A 21,560-nucleotide genomic window follows, 5' to 3' on the forward strand; every position below is an offset into this window, starting at 1 on the left:
TTGCTTTTTTGTCATGTTCCAGTTTTTCTCAAAGTTTTTCTGCAGGGCTTTCATAAAAAATCACTGTCTGAATCCAGGAATTTCTTTAAGGATTCTTTACTAAAGGAAAATAGGGATAATTTTGCCATTACAGCTTCTAACTCCGACAATGCCCAGAATAATTAGCCTAAAAAAAAAAAAAGATTCACAATGACATCATGGTAGACGTTATAATCCGACATTGTTTGACATGGATCATGTTGATATTCTGAATCTGGTGATTCAGAAGGTTCAAATTATAGGGGATACTGCGTGGGCTGTTGGGCCTTTTTAGAGTTTTTCTTAGGTGAGTGACCCTATAGCTTGGGGTAGGTCTGCGCTCTGAGAATGCTTCTAGTTTCTATAGTAATCAACAGGCTTTTCTTTGTGTTCAGGATGAGAAGTCCCCAAGTAGCGTTGTAACTTGTTTGGCTTCACACTGTCAGACAGTAATATTTTGAGACAATAACCCACCCATAATTGACCAAAATCTCTGAAGAATGTTTCCATCACCTTGTTAAATCTATGGAGAATTAAAGCAGCTGAAGTCAAAAGGAGGCCCGACCTGACACTAGCAAGGCGGTGTACCCAGTTACGTTGCTGGCATAAAACCCTTCCTCAAAATGATGGTTAAAACCAGACCCAAATGTCTTTCAGAGACTATTTGTGCAGCTTATTATTATTATTTATTTATTTATTTTTACTTTGGCTCAGATTCTGCTGCCCTTCTCTGACACCCAGTTGTTGTGTAAATTGTTCGTAAAGCGATTATTTCTTAACATTTTGCCAGCGTGAGCCGAGTCTTCTGACAGACTTTCAGTTTGTGTGGGAATATGTCAGAAACCTTTTTCATTTTCCTCAAGAAGCAGTTTTAGGTGGCAGGATTTCTTTGCAAATAAGCCAAATTTTAAAAAACTGATTGTAACTGAAGATTTTTCTTTTAATGAATTGTCTCTGATAGAGTACAAATATCCAGTTTTAAGGGTTTCTGGAAAGTGGATATAAAACCAAAAAACTCCAGTGGTGAGCATGACTTGAGCTCTCTTAACGGATTTATCAGCTTAAAGCTGCAGCTGCTGCAGTGGACAGCTGTGTTCTCAGCTGTGTAAGTGAAGAACCTCATTGTTCATACCTTTTAAGTACATACCTGCCAACTCAACAGAGATTTCCAGATGAGTGTGATGTAACTGCGAGACTGATGCTTTGTTATACACATGTAGTTAAATGGTATGTTTGGTGGTTCAGTATGATGTAAAGCAGTGAGTGCAGTGAGAGCTGTGTGCTTGGGAACATCACGTAACAGGAGTCAGATCTTTTTATGGCAAAGTTTATGTTTAAGCTTTAACATTAAACCCTGCTCATGTACCTAAACTCTTGTTGTGTCCCAGGTTGAACGGCTCTTATGAAGCTCTGTCAGGCGGGAGTACATCAGAAGGGTTTGAGGACTTCACAGGCGGCGTGACGGAGATGTACGAGCTGAGGAAAGCCCCTTCAGACCTCTACAGCATCATCAGAAGAGCTGTGGAGAGAGGATCATTGCTTGGCTGCTCCATTGACGTCAGTACTAAAACATTCATTCCTCTTTTGATCGAAGAAAATATTAAACAGATTTTGTCAGATATAGTTTGGATTTTTATATGTGCTTGTTACAACAACCTGAGAATATACATTCATTTTAAACTTAGACTGGATGAAAGAAAAACTTTAATAGAAAATTGTGCAAAAACAACAAATCAAATTCTATAATTTAGATCTTCCTTATTTATTCATTTATGGTAAGATTTGCAATCATTTAAAATTGGATGCTACTAGATCTTTTTTTTTTTTAAAAAAGCTCCAACAAGTGGAAGCATCGCCTCTTCTTTCAATAACACAACAATTCTAACTAAACTGTTTTTATCACCATAATACTTTGTTGTTTTTACACCAAAAGTATGAACACCATTGGAGTTAAATGTGTGTTTTAATGTGGATACATGCTTTAAAACGAGCCAATTAAAACCAGTTGTAATGTGTTTATCCTCAATCTTATCAGAGTGACAATAGATTCAGAACCGGCCCAGTAAGAGTTGCTAAACCTGTAACCATGACAGCATGAAGAGATGACATTACAGTATATCCTACAGGCTGTGTTGGAGAATAGTTTCTCATTAAAAAGAATATTTAGTCCAATAAAACCATTGTGATTGGACCATGGACATCAGGCAGCACAGTGGGACTGAGAATGAGAAAAACAACCCCCGAGTGTCTGTGATATATATATATATATATATATATATATATATATATATATATATATATATATATCTGTGCATCCCTAACTAAACAAAGAAATCTATGTGTATAAGGAAGCAGGAACCTCTGGAAATGTGTTATACAGATAAATTTGCATTGCCGATCTGAGAGGGGAGGGCGGGGGGGGCAGAAAAATGATAATGAATGGTCAATTTTTGGGGGGTTTCATCAAAGACAATCACAATTTGGTTGTGGAAATCCATTTACATCACTTCATACATAAATGCAATGTAACTCTTTCATGCAAAAAAAAACATAGATGAGCAAAAACCAGAAATACTGCTGTTCAAAAGCAAGATTTATGCAAGATTTGGATTAACATCCAGGTGTTGAAATGATCTGTGTGCAGTCCATTCCTGTCAGTCACCCACTGAAAGATATTCATGATGAGCTGCCACGTAGTTGAGCAGTTGAAAAGCTACATTAAGCAAGAATCTGACATTTCACTTTAAAAACCACATCCGCCATTTGCTTCTGCTTCATATTTTTGGCAAAATAAGAGCTGATTTTAGACAGTAGTAAACATGCCCCTGCACAAATGTTTTGGAAACATGTTGATGCTATCAGATTTGATGATTAAAAAAAAGTAAGCATTTTATATGTTAATTTATTGAAAACAATGTAACAAATCTTAAATGATTTTTTCTGTATCATCTAATAGAAAATTGTCAGTTTTATACTACTTTTTTGCAACCAAAGCAACTAAAGATTTATGGAGCATGACACAACTGTTCATTGGCGAGAAAAGTACCAACAAGAGGCCACTGTAGGAAATAAAAATTCCAGAAATTTGATTAGGGATAAAGCCAGGAGGGGGCAGTGAAGATTGGGAAATGAGATCTGGCAAGAATACAATGTGTCAAGGACGGCTAGAGCAAACCATGTGTTTGCAGACAGGGAGCACTGAACTTGTGTCTTAGTAAAGAACAGTTTCTGTAATCATTGTGCTTCTTAGATTGAGTATGAAGAACTGCCATTTTAGCAGGAAATGTTTGAAGAAACATTTTTCTACCCAGACACACTGAAATGCTAACATAGTGAGATTAACTAAACATAATTTGTTCTTTGCTGATGTTCAAATGGCACTCTAAATACCTCATGCAGATGTAATCAAAGCAAACAGCTTCAACTCAGAAAGCCATTTAAGAATTCATGCTGTGTTTATTGGCTTTCCAGCTGATCATGCTGCACCACATCTATGTATGAATCAGCTGAAACAACCAGTGACTTTCATCTCGGTGATAGATTTCACATTCTGCATGGTGTGTTGAGCCGCGTCAGCGACCGCCGATCAGCTCAGTGTGCTGTATTGTCTCCCCTGCAGATCACCAGCGCATCAGAGACGGAGGCTGTGACTTTCAGGAAGCTGGTGAAGGGACACGCCTACTCTGTGACTGCTGTGAATGAGGTAAGCTACAACGAAGAAAGATTTTAAGCTAGAATTAAAAAGGGGTTTAAATTATTTAAACCTTGTGCCCTCCTCAAATTTTGGTACCCTTTAGTGACCTTCATGGCCAAAAGTGTCTACACACAAAAACTGCTATAAAATAGTCAAGCATCAATATTTTTTTAACTTTTTTTTAAATAAATGATTTTAAAAAAACTTCCATCCTGCTAAAAAATACCATTAATTTTTTTTAACCATTTAAATTCTAGTATGAATATTTAATTTACTGCCTCAGTCATTTAAAAAAACTGAATTGTTTTCCATATAATAAATAATTATATATTATTTGATTCCATTTGTATTTATTATGTAGTGTTAGCTTTTTAAAAAAAAATCACTTAAATGCCTTAAGACCTGCTCAAAAATACCATACATTCAATTATTTTAAAACTTGTAACCCTTTAAATGCCATTTAAATGATTTGAATTATTGAATGTTTATTAAAAAAAAAAAACATAAAAAAAACATGAAAATTTTTTTACAAAATAAATCTTACCCATGCATACACAGGGAGAACATGTAAACTCCCTACAGAAAGGCCACTGTTTGAACCTCCCTCCCCACCTGAGGTTCGAACCGGTGGCCTTATTGCTCATATTTAGCATTTTTACTTGATTCCACCAGATTCGACTGGTTTCCCATTGTAGACCGACTATTTTTGACAGGCTGTATGATGATTTTATAGCAGTTTTTTGCATGGACACTTTTGGCCACAAAGGTCACCAGAGGTTACTAAATTCATCAAGAGTATAAAACACCTGCAAAAAAAATCATGCTACTAGCTGCAACACAGCCGAAATCATCACCAAGTAAAAAACCAAAAAGTTAAGATAAATGTCTGGGGTTAATAGTCTGTTTACTAAATCTTTATTTGACTAGTGGCATCCAAATATGGCAAACTTTTGAAGGCAGTCTAGGCCAAGATAAGCTTAAAAGATCCAGCCCTTTCTTTGAACCTTACCCACCAAATGCAGATGAATGTTCTGTCAGAAAGAGTTTCAACTCCCATCTCCGGCAGAGCTTCAAACATGTCCCGGACGAGGCGGGGGACATTGAGTCCGAATGGGCTGTGTTCCGTGCCTCTTTTGTCGAGGCGGCCAGCTGCAGCTGTGGCCGTAAGGTCGTCGGTGCCTGTCGTGGCGGTAACCCCCGAACTCGTTGGTGGACACCGGCAGTAAGGGATGCCGTCAAGCTGAAGGAGGAGTCCTATCAGGCCTTTTTGGCTTGTGGGACTCCAGAGGCAGCTGATGGGTATCGGCGGGCTAAGCGGAACGTGGCTTAGACCCAGGGGTGGATGAGGTCCGCCCAGAGTTCCTTAAGGCTCTGGATGCTGTAGGGCTGTCTTGGCTGACACGCCTCTGCAGCATTGCGTGGACATCGGGGACAGTTCCCCTGGACTGGCAGACTGGGATAGTGGTCCACCTCTTCAAAAAGGGGGACCGGAGGGTGTGCTCCAACTACAGGGGAATCATACTCCCCAGCTTCCCCAATAAGGTCTATTCAGGGGTACTGGAGAGGAGGGTCTGTCATATAGTCGAACCTCGGATTGAGGAGGAGCAGTGTGGTTTTCGTCCCGGTCGTGGAACAGTGGACCAGCTCTACACCCTCTTCAGGGTCTTTGAGGTGGCATGGGAGTTTGCCCAACCAATCCACATGTGCTTTGTGGACTTGGAGAAGGCATTCGACCGTGTCCCCCGGGGACTCTTGTGGGGGGTACTCCGGGAGTATGGAGTGCCGGACCCGCTTGTACGAGCTGTCCGGTCCCTGTACGACCGGTGTCAGAGCTTGGTCCGCATTGCCGGCAGTAAATCATAATCGTTGGACTCTGCCAAGGCTGCCCTTTGTCACCGATTCTGTTCATAACTTTTATGGACAGAATTTCTAGGCGCAGCCGAGGTGTAGAGGGGATCCGGTTCGGTGGCCTCAGGATTGGGTCTCTGCTCTTTGCAGATGATGTGGTTCTCTTGGCTTCGTCGGGCCATGATTTTCAGCTCTCACTGGAGCGATTCGCAGCTGAGTGTGAAGCGGCTGGGATGAGAATCAGCACCTCCAAGTCCGAGACCATGGTCCTCAGCCGGAAAAGGGTGGAGTGCTCTCTCCGGGTCTGCAATAGGGTCCTGCCCCAAGTGGAGGAGCTCACGTATCTCGGGGTCTTGTTCACGAGTGAGGGAAGGATGGAGCGGGAGAGCATTGAGAGGAGCTAGATGAGGTGGCTCGGGCATCTGGTTAGGATGCCTCCCTGGTGAGGTGTTCGGGGCACGTCCCACCGGAAAGAGACCCCGGGGAAGACCCAGGACACGCTGGACGGACTACATCTCTTGGCTGGCCTGGGAACGCCTCGGGATCCCTTTGGATGAGCTGGTGAATGTGGCCGGGGAGAGGAAAGTCTGGGTTTCCCTGCTTAGGCAGCTGCCCCCTCGACCAAACTCCGGATAAGCGGAAGAAAATGGATGGATGGATGGATGTTCTGCTTTGTGCTTGAACTCATTCAGATGTCAACTAAACGGAGAAAAATTTGATCGAACAAAGAAAAACTGCAATATTTGTCCCCTATTTGGTGACTTTGTCAGTTGTACATATCCATTTTTTTTAAAAAAAAGGATATTATGACACCTAGACTAGTCATGCTGAACATACAATGATTACTCTGCATCATCCCCAATGAAGACCAGCTGACTTCAGAAGATTTTATAATGTTTTTTTTTCCATTTTGTAACAATGATTATTTAATTTAAAGTGATGGGTTGTGTCTTTATTATGATTTGTATGTATCAGACTCAGTTATGTCACACCGTGAAGTTGAATCAGCAGCACAGATACAGAACATGACCATCAGGTGTGTTTCTTCACCCTCAGGTGTCGTACAGAGGAACTCCGACAAAGCTTGTTCGAATCAGGAACCCATGGGGGGAGGTGGAATGGACCGGGGCGTGGAGCGATGAGTAAGATTTTACACAGTTATGTGGTTAATTAGCAATTTGTCACTGGAAAAAAACCACCTCTTTCATAATTCTCTGTTGAGACTGTTTCAAAAGCTGTTTCAAGGAGTCTGTGCTGGGTTTTTCTTGTTTGAAAAATGGCCTTTTTGCCATATATTTAAATTGACAAAAAAATATTTATAGCCTATGAAATTAGCCCACAAAGCGCCTTGGATCTGGGAGAAGGGTTTAGCTGGTTTGTAGAAGCTGAGCACATACAGTGATTAGGAAGAAGACTCAGACAGGAGAAGAAATGGGTGGGAAATTGTATATTATCAGTTACGAAGCTAAAAATACCAGCCTTTTCCCCCACTGGGAATATCACAGCACAACCGAACACTGCTGAATGTGAACAAAAACAAAAGAAAACAAAACTGCAGTGATACTCTATTAATGTCGGATTTGCTGTATTGTGATGCCTGATGTTGGATAAATGAAGCACAGTTATTTAACACCTTGTCCTAATTTAAGGTTTTGATGTTTATAGAAGGCCTCCATGACTTTACAGATGTTTGATCTGAAAATTTCTGACAGATAAAACAGTTTACCACTTTAATATCGAAAGTTATTGTTATAAGACAGCTGACAATCTTTGGTGTCTCCTTCAGGTAAAAATTCAAAAAACAAAACAAAAATAGTCAGGTTTTGAGATATTTTTGGATCATTGAGGTCAGCTAAAAAAAAAATCCACCACTCTACAGAACTGGGTGAAATCTGTCTCTTGTGGTATAACCACAGAAAATTTAATGGAGTGTCCAGTGGAACATATAACGATAATTTGAGTGAAAGATGTAAACAACTGACTGTGATGGTTCTCAGACTTTTTTCCAGTTAAAACTATTTTATTCAATAGTTTTAAGGGAAGATGAATTGTAATTAAGTGGACTTGTAATTTAAAAAAAAAAGGTGTTGCTCTATGTATTAGGGCTGCATGATATGGTCAGAAAATACATACACAAGTGGACAAAAGTGTTGGTACCCTTCAGTTAAAAAACTCACAATGGTCACAGAAATAACTAGAATCTGACAAAAATAATAAATAAAAATTCTATGAAATTTAACCAGTGAAAGTCAGGCATTGCTTTTCAACCATGCTTCAACAGAATTATTAAAAAAAATAAACTCATGAAACAGACCTAGACAAAAATGATGGTATACTTAACTCAATATTTTGTTGTACAACCTTTTGAGGCAATCACTGCAATCAAACGATTCCTGTAACTGTCATTGAGACTTCTGCACCTCTCAGCAGGTATTTTGGCCCACTCCTCATAAGCAAACTGCTCCAGTTGTCTCAGGTTTGAAGGGAGCCTTTACCAGACGGCATGTTTCAGCTCCTTCCAAAGATGCCCAATAGTATTTAGGTCAGGGCTCATAGAAGGCCGCATTAGAATAGTCCAATTTACCTTTAACATGCTTGTCTATAATTTTCTTTATAATCTCCTGAGACAACTCTTTCCTTTGCTTCCTCTGGTCCATGTTGAGTGTGGTACACGCCATGTCACCAAACTGCACAATTACTACCTGTAGCCCTATATATAGGCCCACTGACTGATTACAAGACTATAGACACCTGTGATGCTAATTGGTGGACACACCTTGGATTAACATGTCCCTTTGGTCACATTATTTTCAGTCTTTTTAAGGGGTACCATAATTTCTGTTCAGGTGTGTTTCATGAGTTTATTTTTTTAAATAATTCTGTTCAAGCATTGTTGAAAAGCAATGTCTGACTTTCATTGGTTAAATTTCATAGAATTTTTATTTATTACTTTTATCAGATTCAAGTTATTTCTGTGACCATTGTGAGTTTTTCTTTCATTAACCAAAGGGTACCAGGAATTTTGTCCACGTGTGTATTTTTATCATAATATTTATAATGCAATGAAGCACTGTGTGTGTCAGTGTCTTTTTGGATTTCTCTAACTATTTCTGCTTTTATATATTGTATTTCAACACAACTGTGTTCCTAATGAAGCTGTTTTTAAGTATATGTGTTTGTTTCTGCTATCAGACGGCACAATGAGAATAGGTGGAATAGCACTACTAATACAAATTAACCAGTAGTCACTAATTTTACAGATGCAATGTTGTACACATCATTGTACAACAGTTCGTTTTGCAGAACTTGACAACAAGCCTTTGGATCCATTTAATGTAAATCATGTGTTGGAGCAGGGAAACATCTAAAACTTGCAGGACTGTGGCCCTTGAGGACCAGAGTTGCTCATCCCTGCTTTAAAAGCCCAATCATTTCCAATTTGTCTTCTAAAACTAGACATGAACCAGGATTATACAAGAGAATTTCCAACCAAGTTACCATCTTGTTTTTATCTGTAATCTTTGAGTGACAGAAAACATTCGTCCAAGCAAACAAGGTGCAGCCAAACATGTTTTTGCATTTGTAAGGTCGTAAACTGTATGTTTCTTCATGAAGCACAGCACCTTTTAATAATTTATTATGACAGAACATGCATCAAATATTTAATGGTGAGACCTCTAGAAACGCCCCTGGTGTCACAAGCCTTTTGGACAACATTGCTTTGTGGTTCCTGCAGGTGCTTCTATGTAATCAGGCTCTAAACATCAGTTTCATCTGAGGCTAGCTTAAGTGTGCACTTTGCTTAGCAGGAAATGCCATTGACAGTTGTTCAGTAACAGAGAAGTGAGGAGGCTATGTTCTGTAAATAGTACTGCTGGGAGCACCCAAGCCAACACAGATCCAGTTAAAAAAAAATCATCAGGCAGAGCTGAGGAAAAACTTGTCTAAAACATCCACACTGTCAAGTTTACTTCTGCAGAGTTAAGTGTTTTCTTTGTGAACTCCTCAGCTCCAGAGAATGGGATAGTGTGGATTCCTCCGTCAGAAGTCGGCTCCAAAACCGCAGTGAAGATGGGGAATTCTGGTGAGTCCAACTCTTAAACTTGTTCATGGTTTCAAATCACATTTCATCAAGTATAAACTAATAAAGAAGAAGCTAGCTAGCTTTTTTATACTGGCCATACATGTGTGATTTATGTGTGTTTTGATTTGCGTCAGATTGTTTTGTTTAAAGCATCAGTGTCATTTTTCATCTCTACCCAAAAAAAGATTCCACTTTCAGACTCTGATGGAAAAATTTACATTGAAATCACTCAGCCAGAGTTGTTTCCGTCTCCCAGGATGTCCTTCAGTGACTTCCTGCGTGAGTTCAGCCGTCTGGAGATCTGCAACCTGACGGCAGACGCCTTGGAGGAAGGCCAGATAAAGAAGTGGAGCTCCTCGCTGTATCAGGGAGAGTGGAGGAGGGGCAGCACTGCCGGAGGCTGTCGCAACTATCCAGGTATAAACATTGGAAGTGGAGAAATGAGATAAAACACTGTATGTTAGCAAAGTGGGAATCTGAAGGTGTGAAGGAAGGAGATAAATGGAGAATCTAATATAATTTTCTCTGCATGTTTATTGGGGAAAATGGGTTCTGCATCATCAGGCCCATTTCATAAACTCGTGGAGTTGCATTTAGTTTAAAGAACAATATTTATACGTAAGATATTTATATCCTTTTGTTCAAATTTTAGAAACATTCTGGAGCAGAAGGATGGAGGGAGGATTTGGATGCTTTCTGTGAAGGAATGTGAACCAGTAACTTGTATTTGAACAATGAGCAATGAAACATTGCTTTGTCTCTTGAATAAATTTTGGAAATGCTCCACCATGACATTCAGGGAATTTTAGCTACATTTTAATAGTTTGCAAGAAGAAAATGAACTTTTTCTGCTGAGAAAAAAAAATAACAATTGATTTCTAGAACCTCTCAAGGCTGATTTACTGTATTTCTAAATATGACGAGGCATTTAAATGTTTTACTCGTGTTCTCCTTTAAAACAAAGGCATCATTCAGAATTTAGAAGACAAACTTATTGTTGAATACCACGCTATAGCTGGAAAAAGAAGAGGAAGCTGATGTTTTCACTTCTTGTCTGCAGCAACATTTTGGCTGAATCCTCAGTTCAAGATCATCCTGCAGCACCCAGACAGCCCCAGCCAACCAGATTGCAGCTTTTTGGTTGCCCTCATGCAAAAAGACCGCAGGAAGAAACGGCAAGAAGGCAAAGATATGGAGACCATCGGGTTTGCTGTGTACGAGGTTAGCAGCACTCTAACAAACTCTGCTTGTGAAACATATGTGTTGCTATTTTTTGTTGTTTGCAAATATCTATTTTTAGATTATTTTTCATCTTTTCCTGTTATTTCTCTTATAAATGACGATTCTCATCTCCTCATTGTCATTTTTCCAGGTCCCAGATGAGGTAAGAGATTTACTTTTAAACTTTTCAATTTGTGTCAGGTTCTGCATATTTGCATGTATATTTTATCATAAATGCTGCTGGGAGAAGATTTTCTAAATACCTGCTAACTCTTAAATTCCCTCTCAGTTTGCGGGGAAGTCAGGGGTCCATCTGAAGCGAGACTTTTTCCTCACTCACGCCTCCAGCGCTCGTTCTGAAACCTTTATAAACCTGAGGGAGGTCAGCTCACGGCTGCGACTTCCACCTGGGGAGTACATCGTTGTCCCCTCCACCTTTGAGCCCCAAAAAGAGGCTGATTTCGTCCTGAGAGTTTTCTCTGAAAAGCCTGCAAACACAGAGTGAGTGCAGATCAAGGGGGGAAAGGGAAGGTTGAGGAAGCAGCTTTGATATGAAACTAAACATAAATTGTAGGGTGTTGAGCATGGTGAGTGCTTGAGTTGTGTTCAACCAAACATAAGCCAAATAAAAACCAAAAGAAACCAAGTCCCATCCCAAAGATTCTCAATGGGGTTCAGGTCTGGACTCTGTGTTGGCCAGTCCATGTGTGAAAATTATGTTTCATGCTCCCTGAACCACCTTTTCACAATTTGAGCTTGATTAATTCAGGGATTGTCATCTTGGAAAATGGCTATGCCATAAGGTAATAAAAATCCAATAATGGAATAACCTGGTCATTCATTATATTCAGGTTACGAACACATAATGTTGTTGAACCTAGACCTGACCAACTACAGCCACCAAAGAAATGCCCCTACAGGTTTGTACAGTAGGCACTAGGCATGATGGATACCTCACTATATCTGCCTCTCTTCTTCCCCTGATGCTCCCATCACTCTAGACCAGAGTAAATCTAGTCTCATCAGACCACATGACCTTCCATTACTTCAGAATTCAATCTTTATGCTCCCTATCAAATAGAAGCCTTTTTGTCCTGTTTGCCTCACCGATTAGTGGTTTTCTTATGGCTACACAAGTATTCAGTCCCAATACCTTGAATTCCTTTCTCATTGTGCATTACTTTCACTATTAAACATAGCCCTGAGTTCTACTGTTGTCTTTCTTCCATCTGATTTTACTAAATGTTTAAGTGATCGCCGATCACCTTAATTCAGGATATTTTTCGATGATGGTTTCCCACAATCCTTCCAGTTTTTAATAATGCATTGGACAGTTCTTTTCCATGACCACGTGTCTTTTCACATGGTTGTTTAAGAAATGAGAAGCTACTCATTGCATCTGTTGGGATTAAATAAGTTGCTGCCAGTTGAAAGATAATCGCCCATGCAGTAATTATCCAATAGGAGCCTTGTACCTATTTGCTTAGTTAAATCCAGGTGGTGACTGTATTTAGTCAGGCAGTGTTTAACAGGGCGGTCACATGATCCAAACTTTGATTTTTACTTACAAGTCATGTCAAGTAAGTGATTCCTCTGATTTACACAACTGGGGATGCAGGTGGAAAAAGTCAGAGTACATGACTTGAATGTATAAAAACAGCTCAATAAGTAAAGAAATTTCACAATTAAAATGGAAAAAGAGAAGAAAAATCTTAATATAATTAAATAAATCAAGTTATTTTAAAAACCAAATGATGCAAAGTTTGTATAAAATGTTCAAATATTTCCCTAAAGTGTAAAATACATCCCTCAATGGGTCGATTATCCTGAACAGCCCCACAGGACAAAACACAACATAAAATACAAATGTTTGTTCTGTTTCAGAAAACTGAGGTGAAAAAAAAACATTAAAACCAAATACATTTGGTAATTCTAAAATAAATTAAAAATAAAATCACAGCTACTGTAGTTGCCTTTCAGAAAACATCACATGAGAAAATGCAAGAAAATTTTAAATAAATCTCAAGAAAAGAAAACACAAACTTTTAGAAGTGACATTTTAATAAATACATTTCTGAAAACAAAGCTTTAAAGAGTTTTTACATTTTAGTTTTGTTTACTTTGTGGGTTTGTTGTTGTCTCCTGTACCTGTGAGCTACTGTAGAAACAAGCGTAGCTTTTAGAAAATCCTAAATCAGTAGCTTTTTTTTCCGAAAATTTAACTTTTTCTCTCTGTCGTCTCAGGGAGCTTGATGATGACGTTGTTGCAGAGCTTCCAGCAGAGGTGAGAAGAAGGGACAACTTTTTAACACTGGACCACTCGTATTTTGTATAGATTAAAATCTGGATGTTCTTTGTGTTTCAGAAACCTCTAGATGAGAGTCAGATCGATGCAGGCTTTAAGAGTCTCTTCAGACAGCTGGCAGGAGCGGTAAATACACTCTCTCTCACTCTCACGGAAATGATGCACTGGATGGGTTAATGAAATTAAATTTACCTGACCTATGTTTTGACCAATAGGATATGGAGATCAGTGTCACCGAGCTGCAAACCATCCTGAACAAGATCATCAGCAAACGTTAGTAGCAGGAGAAAACAGTCCAATTTGTTCAGTGAAACTCTTAATTGTATATTTTAGGATTAATAGTTTAATCATAATTCTGTGTATCTGCATTTCTCATGTACACAGATAAAGACCTGAAGACTGATGGCTTCACCAGTGAAGCTTGTCGTAGTATGATAAACCTCATGGACGTATCCTTCAAATGAAGTTGCTTAGCTTTGTTTTGGAAAATGTGTGTATGATTTACTGCCTGGATCCTTCTTCTCTTTCCCTCTTTATTTACTCTTGTGATAATGGAAACTAAAAACGGCTTTCCTGAACTCCCTCGCTCAGACGGATGGCAGTGGGAAGCTGGGCCTGACGGAGTTCCATGTGCTCTGGGAAAAGATTAAACGATATCTGGTGAGATTCAGGTCTGATGGGTCAATGCTGATGTCTCCGCGCCAAGGGGCTCGGCTTAAAAAGAAAATTCCAGGGCTTCTCTTCCTAAGGTCTAATTTGTTTGATTATAATATATGAATAGGTACTGTCAAACTCACCTTTTGAGGAAAAAAATGAAGAAAGTTTTGGCCACTGACCACTCTGCAGAGGCCATAATTAAAGCTGAAGGTTTAGTCCCTTGCAGAGCCAGCTACTGGTCTGACCACTGATAAGCTGCCGGTTGTAACTAAGCATTGCCAGATAGAGGAGTGATTATATAGTCAACACTAATTCATGTGTGTAATACAGCCAACCACTGGATTTCCTGTTGCCTGGCTTCAGCTTCCTCTTGCTAGGATGAAGCTAAATGGATTAGTTAACAACCTACAGTTGACAATTTATTAGGTTGTCAGCTAATACAGTTAGCTTCTTCCTAGCAGTTGGAAGCTAACTGGGTTAGCTGCTAATTTGTGCTATTTTTCTTTCTTAATTCATAAGAAAATGAATTAAATGCAATTACAATTATGGTTGTTTTTCAACCAACAGGTCAGACTATAGATGAAGCCTGTTGTAATTTTGTCACTTTTGTCTAATTTCTGGTCTCTTCTCAATTTTCTGTTCTGTTTTGTTCGGCTGGATCCATGGCTTTGTGCCTTGCCAGACTATATTCAGGCAATTTGACTTGGATAAATCGGGCACCATGAGCTCTTACGAGATGAGGATGGCTCTTGAATCTGCAGGTACTTCACTTTGGTATTAGAAAAAACAAATAAATAAAAGGGAATTTTTTGGGGGTTGAGCAGCATTTTCTTATACTTAATCACTCTGATTGTTTCCCCTCCATCAGGTTTCAAGCTGACCAACCACCTGTTCCAGCTGATCATCCTGCGGTACACAGAGGAAGACATGTCTGTTGACTTTGACAACTTTGTCACTTGTCTGGTCAGACTGGAGACCATGTTCAGTGAGTCATATTACTTTAGTCCTGAAATTGGTACAGAAAATAAATCCAAAAATTACCAACTTGTTACCAAGTTATTATGCCACAAAAAAGACGGGAGAACTAGACATTTCTCTACCATTTGTAACAGATCATAAATACCAAATACTTGCATTTTTTCTTCCTACAGAAACCTTTAATACCTTGGACACCGATAAAGATGGTCAAATATCTCTTGATTTCTTTCAGGTATGACACAAGATATACAGACGCATCTTTCTGAAGCACATTCATGCTACATACTGTTTTTTGTGTAGTGTACCTGTAATATATTTCTGATCAGTTTTCCTGTATTCTCCTTGTTCAACAGTGGATTACTCTGACCATGTTTGCCTAGAGATGAGTGGAGTCCTCTGCATCATGCTGCAGCTTCAGGCCCAGTCTCTGCTGTTTAGAAGTGCCTATTCTCCACCATGCTACTCGCTGCTAAGGCTTAAAAAAAAGAAAATTAAGAAAAACCAAACAGTACAATCATCATTCCAGTGCCTGCATTGGAAACATGTGCCAATTTTATTTTATTTGCCACCTTTTTTGCCAAGAAAAAAAAAAAAAAGAAAGAAGAAAAAAAAGCTTCTTGTAGCCTCGCAGTTCACGCTCTGCCTAACGTAGCACTCTTTTAGTGCTACCAACCAGCTTTTACCTATACAAATATTACTCAGTGCAAGACAGCAGAAATACACTTATTGGTTAGGGTTTAGTAGGTGGAGCCACAGTCTTGCCTTTTATGACAATGCCAATCTTAATAAATGTAGCAGCGTGTTATCCGGTTGCCTGAAAATGAGCAAGTTAACCTCCATTTTATAGAGGATTTTATAAATAGTTACAATTCTTAAAAGAAAGATGAAATTGTTGCCAACAGACTGGAGAGGGTCAAACCTGATGTCAAAAAGAATTAAATAGTAAAATAAACTAGACAAAACTTTTAAAAATGACAATGATAAATGTGTTAAATGCACATTGTGGGATTTTCTTTTTTCTTTAGCAGGATTTACAAGTCTAACAATATCAGAATGATGTGCATTTTTGGGTGTGTATAATGATGGGTTTTTTTTCTACCATGGAAATATTTTCTGGGTTGTAGGGGGTTATACACTATAAATTTTTTAAAGAATGTACCAGCTGGGCTACTTAAGTCTGTTCTCACTATCAGCACCTCTTTTAACAATATACATTGACAGTTTCTACTAATGCTTGGTGTAAAGTTAAAGGGTAAAAAATGCCAAAACAAACCAGTTCCTTCGTCCTTTCTAAACTCATTTTCTCAGTCTTGATAGAAACATCTTAAAGCTGAATCAGACTGTTCTCTGTGACTTATCACTCTGCTGTAATGTGAGTCTTCTGTGCTGAAAGATTTATTCCAAAGATTTGCAACAAAAAGGGTTTCAGGATGGCTTCATTTTCCTTTGGTAAAGGATAGAATAGAAATTAAATTTCCACTTGATCACATCATTACTTAATGTTTTGCAAACAACAACAACAAAAAAAAAAAAAAAAAAAAAAACTGTGCCACTATCTGTTTACGTATATTTTTTTTTAATGAATTTGATTTGATACATCATTTATTGTATTACAAGTTTTCTTTGAATGTTGCCGAAGTTTGATCTTTAGTATTTTTTAGTTTGCCACACAGTTAACCAGTTCTTCAGAGTGCTATCAATACGAGATGTTACTCAACTACTATAATCACCTCTTTATCCCTTAAAGTATTTTGTTTTTAACCAAAACATGTGTTGCTTTTTCCCCTCCGTTTAAGACAGCTTTATGAAAAATCGAAGCATGTTAATATTTGATGATGTTGTATATCAGGGCTCAGTGATCAGTGATGATACAGTAATCATTGGTATCTACACACCATAAGCTCTTGTGTAGTAACTGGGTCCAATCTGAGATATTCAGTCATTTATACTTCAGGACAATCAGATGTTCTTCAGAGTACTGCCTCCAAATTGCATTTAGTTCATGTTTTAATCATTTTACTATGAAGATCTGCTAGAGTAGATTTACTGATTTCCGTGCACAGAAACACATGATTTTTCTCATACTGTACATTGCTGGAGTAGCTCCTGTCATGTCCTGCCTGTTTTAGCTCATGTTCCTTTAAGAGAACTTGCGTCAGGTGGGCACAATGTAAACATATCACATGGTGACTTAGATAAGAAAAGCTTTCAGTGCCAACTAGATGTTTGAGGCAGTTCAGGAGCAGTGCTGTCTTTGGGTGAGAGTGATTGGTTTTGGACTTTGAATCATGCCATACCACTTACATGCTCAAAATGCTAAAAGGGAATTGGAAGGTTGGGCTAAAAATCAATCAATAGTTTTCCTTAGCACATGACATTCAGCATACAGAATATGAATGTGCATTTAGATATTGTTTGTAGTGACGCTGCTGGACTGGCACCCTTTATTTACAACTTGTGCCAAAAAAGTTTGCACCCATCAGTATTAGCTAGGGGGCCCACTTATAAAAGTTTACTGGGGGCAGACAGTGTTGTTGCACTGAATGATGGTGAATGTTTTGACTTCTATATATTCAGTCCTGTTCAGTTTTAATGCGTGCTTGTTATTATGCATGACATGTTTAGAATGTTCTGCAACGAACTGGAAAATGATACCATTTACCTTTTGTGCAATGGCTGGTGCTGGATACCTTTTTAAATTGTTTAATCTTCCAAAGGGAACAATATGTTAATGTTAAATGGCAATGGTAAAGTTATCCAAGACAGATGGATGTGCTGTTATAATTTGCCAGTTTGTCATTTTTTGTCTTTTATAAATTGGAGATTTGACTTTCTATGAGAAAGTAACTGCCAAAAACTGCCAAACCCATAAATTTGTGTCATGCTCTGTGTTTGCAGCGTAATGCTTATGTAACATTGTGTAATGTTTACAGGGGTAATATTCTGGTTCCCTTTGAACCCACTCCTCATGCAACACGTTGATTTACAGAGGAGCTTTCACTGTAAATCATCCATACACACTTGGGAAATAAACATGGGAGAAATGTCTGTGACTGTCCGAGTTATTTATCAGGGTACATTTTTAAATCTTCAAATAAGGGCTGGAAATGTTTTATTTTAGGTTTCCATATAAATGTTTTAAAGTGAGTTACACTATTAAAAAAGGCAGCCATAAATAACCACAAACTAAATATAATAATAAATAACATTTTAATAATAAGTCATATTAAAAAAAGCCGTTAATGCCTGCGAATGTACACGTATTTCACAACATAGTTATATTAAGATGTTTACATTAGATTTATGATCATTTTTAAGTTAAATTGCAGACATTTTTACAAGTTGATCATGTACGTTAGAACAAATACACCTTGTTTAAACAGATAAAAAAAAAAAACTGAGAAGGGCCTTTTTTTGTTGTCCTTCCTGGAGCCACCCATTAGAGGAATGTAAGTCTTACAAGGCTCAAAGAAATGCACATAAAGGCATCAATGAATTCTATTTACAACATATCTGAGAATCAAAAATGGCATAAATGGTAAAATAAGGGATTTTCTTTTGGCATGACAGCAGTCAGAGGGAACCAGCAGACTTTTAGGCGTAGTTGTTGTTGTGCTCTATTTTAGTCACCATGGTGGAAACCAGCCGCTCCAGCTGCTGAGCTCGCTGCTTGCCCGTCTGGAGAACCTCCTCGTGATTGGCCTTCTCTTCACTTTCATAGTCCATCACCGCCTGGTTGGTGATCAATGAGAGGGCGAAGACGCGCATGCCACAGTGCCGGGCAACGATCACCTCAGGGGCTGTGCTCATGCCTAAACAGAAAAAGAAGGCATTCAAGTTAAACTCAAGGACATGACCAAATAAATATAAATGTTAGTTTACTTTCACAACTTAATCTCAGGCTGCCCTTGTTCTAAAGTTTCTATTCAGTATATTTTTCATGTACAATTGTGACACTCTGCACATAAAGTTATTTATAAATCTTTAGGCTACCTAAAGCAAATGCTACATTTTTCAGAGTTTTTTAGTAAAAAGGAGATGAATAAATCCTCTGTGCCAAACAGAATGCCACAGTTCTCATGTGCCATTCCTTAATGACGTTTTAGAAAGTGGAATCACATTTTACAGGGCATTTTGATACAGTATCTTTTTATAGTTTTCCTTTCCCTCCTCTGCTTTGTAGGCATCAGTTCTTTAATTTGCTTCATTCCAGATAATCAGAAGCCCGTGATAGCTGAGTGTTACCACAAGATTGGAAGACGTAGAAATAAATTGTTGTCAACTGATAACTCCTGTCTTAGCTGTCTTAAAAGTCTTAGGCCTAGTTCCAATCCCCCATCTTGGCTCAAACCCTCAGTTTTGCAGGGATGAGCTGCCTCTTATCTTTTGGGAATTGAGAATTAGTGGTCATCTAGGAATCCAAATCCACACCACTCCCCCAAATGAAAGACTACCATTATTCCTTGAACTGCTTATCTCTGCAAAATGGTGGGTTTGGATTTTGCCTAAATGTGTCAGGCCAATCACACCCTGACTTTTTCCACTCAGAGTCTCTTACAAAAGCCCCCAGTTTTTTCATACGGCACCATCTGTTGCCCCTTAGAATAAAAAAGCTTGTGAAAATGACTCACCAACAGCATCAGCACCCAGTTTGTGCAACATACGACACTCAGCGATTGTCTCAAACGATGGCCCGCCTAGCACACAGTAGACACCCTCCTTTAAGAAGTCTCCATATCCAAGTTCCTGTCCCACGTCCATGGCCAGCTGCTGCAGCTCTCTGTCATATGCATCGGACATGCATGGGAAACGCACACCAAACCTGCGAGGAGAAAAGATGGAAGCCTGAATCCAGGTAAAGGATAGAGGAAGTCTTCAGCTTGGATTGCTCAGCATCAGCGAAACAAATTTGACAATGAAAGAAAGGCAACTAAAAATGATGCAATATCTTGTGTGTTACGTCCCATATCATCTTTCAAGTGACAGCATGTTGGAGAACAACACCTACCGCTCGTCGTTGGGTCCAGCCAGAGGATTGTTGCCAGCGAAGCCGGGCATGTTGAGGTGGTCCTTGATAATCATGATGTCTCCCACCTTAAAATCTTGGTTCAAGCCTCCGGCTGCATTGGTCAGGATCACCGTCTCTACGCCGAGCAGCTTAAAGATGCGCATAGGCAGTGTGATCTGTAAAACATGCACACACTTTGGTTTAAAGGTTGTTTAAAGGTGTCAGAGATTTCACAGAAAACTCAAGTTGAAGCATGAAATCACACATGGAATTTAAAGCAGAACACACTCACCTTCTGGATTGGATAGCCCTCATAGAGGTGGAAGCGCCCCTGCATGCAAACACATGGCCTTCCCTTCAAGGTACCGAACACCAGCCGTCCTGCATGTCCGTGCACTGAGGGAAACCATAACCAGCCAATAAATATCAACAGTACATTGCAGATAGTCATCACATTGGATGTCTGTTATAATATTATTCACCAGTGCTCTGTGGAAAGTTGGGGATGTCCTTGTAGTTGAAGGCCACCTGGTCCTTTAACATGTCAGCCAGCCCTCCCAACCCTGAGCCACACACAATGCCCACAAGGGGTCTAACGTCTGTCTGGGCCAGCAGCCAATCAGCAGTGGCCTTGCACTCCTCATAGCTGTAGCTGATGGCATTTAAAAAAAAAAAAAAAAAAAAAAAAAAGAGCAGAGGTTAGAGCAGAGTAGCATATGACTATACTATTAATCTATGATCACATTACAGATATCTGTTTCTTCTGGGCAGCAGATCTCATCTGAGAACTGCTATTTATAATACAGAAAGTGACTTTTCACTCATTCTTGTCATTTGAAAGATTTTTCTCATCTCTTTAATTCAGACAAGATATTGAAATATATATATATATATATATATATATATATATATATATATATATATATATATATCTTAGCTAAATTAATCCCTTTGAGACGGGTTTAAGGGAACAATAAAGTAGCAAATACTTAATTACATAAATAAAACGCCATTATGACTAAAACTGCTCCAAAAGGAGCTGGAAATGACACTCCAGGCTCCTTAAAAAGTGAATAAATAGTTTTTCAATTGGACTCCGCTGCCCACAGCGCATGCGCGGGTTTTTCTTTGACCCCCCCCCCCCCCCCGCCGCCCCCTCTGATCCGCACATTCCAGTATATTTTTGCCCACCGTCTCATACTTAAGGGGCCATGTGTTCAGCAGCATGAGAATTAAAAAGATATAAGAAGTTTCTACTAAAAAAAATCTACTCACCCCTTGTTTGTCTCTGGAAGCATTGCGGATGATTAGATTTCAGTATGACGTAAATGTGCAAAAGTTCCAAATAGGAAAAATATATATATATAAACGTTGAATCGAAGCCAATGTTACACGATGTAAAATATTAAAGACGAACAGTGAGGATAAAAAATGAAAAAAATTTTCTGTTTTCTTCCTAACTAATTCTTCAGGCTGGTGGTTCTTATAATGCCGCGGTCTACTCCCTGCAGTCTGTGGAGGAGGCTGGTTCGCCGGGTTTATTATAGGCCAGACACCGCCGCTCCTCCCCCCAATAGCCATGACGCCCGAAGAGCAGACAGTGTCATTGGCTGAGGAGACACACCTTCAAAAAAAGCACAAAAAAAAGAAGAAAAAAAAAAAGAAATTGAAGATAGATATTTATTAGCCACTCCTCCCTCTTCCCAGCTTGTCCAACATAAATAACATAAAATGTGTTCCAGCTCAT

At 39.0% G+C, this 21,560-nt stretch overlaps 2 protein-coding genes across 2 annotated transcripts in view; one reads left to right on the forward strand and one right to left on the reverse strand.

The window, feature by feature from the left end:
* The window catches only part of capn1 (calpain 1), a 35,933-nt gene extending 18,080 nt beyond the window's left edge, over positions 1-17,853 (forward strand). Inside the window, exons 6-22 of the mRNA XM_041984531.1 lie at positions 1,407-1,575; positions 3,638-3,721; positions 6,617-6,702; positions 9,570-9,644; positions 9,901-10,061; positions 10,705-10,865; positions 11,017-11,028; positions 11,155-11,366; positions 13,110-13,149; positions 13,231-13,296; positions 13,386-13,443; positions 13,555-13,619; positions 13,762-13,830; positions 14,510-14,588; positions 14,696-14,812; positions 14,979-15,037; positions 15,159-17,853. Of these exons, the coding sequence (XP_041840465.1) occupies positions 1,407-1,575; positions 3,638-3,721; positions 6,617-6,702; positions 9,570-9,644; positions 9,901-10,061; positions 10,705-10,865; positions 11,017-11,028; positions 11,155-11,366; positions 13,110-13,149; positions 13,231-13,296; positions 13,386-13,443; positions 13,555-13,619; positions 13,762-13,830; positions 14,510-14,588; positions 14,696-14,812; positions 14,979-15,037; positions 15,159-15,185 (1,540 nt within the window). The 3' untranslated portion in view covers positions 15,186-17,853. The remainder of the gene's footprint in view (positions 1-1,406; positions 1,576-3,637; positions 3,722-6,616; positions 6,703-9,569; positions 9,645-9,900; positions 10,062-10,704; positions 10,866-11,016; positions 11,029-11,154; positions 11,367-13,109; positions 13,150-13,230; positions 13,297-13,385; positions 13,444-13,554; positions 13,620-13,761; positions 13,831-14,509; positions 14,589-14,695; positions 14,813-14,978; positions 15,038-15,158) is intronic.
* A 143-nt stretch (positions 17,854-17,996) lies between these two features.
* On the reverse strand, positions 17,997-21,326 carry pnp5a (purine nucleoside phosphorylase 5a). Its single transcript, XM_041984532.1, has 6 exons — positions 21,089-21,326; positions 20,296-20,465; positions 20,106-20,209; positions 19,814-19,989; positions 19,437-19,627; positions 17,997-18,617 (listed from the first exon to the last, which is right to left on the reverse strand). The coding sequence occupies exons 1-6, from the start codon at positions 21,109-21,111 to the stop codon at positions 18,400-18,402; spliced, it is 882 nt and encodes a 293-aa protein (XP_041840466.1). The 5' UTR covers positions 21,112-21,326; the 3' UTR covers positions 17,997-18,399.
* Positions 21,327-21,560: the final 234 nt, after the last annotated feature.

Source organism: Melanotaenia boesemani, chromosome 5 (assembly GCF_017639745.1).
Source record: "Melanotaenia boesemani isolate fMelBoe1 chromosome 5, fMelBoe1.pri, whole genome shotgun sequence".
NCBI classification, from domain to species: Eukaryota; Metazoa; Chordata; class Actinopteri; order Atheriniformes; family Melanotaeniidae; genus Melanotaenia; species Melanotaenia boesemani.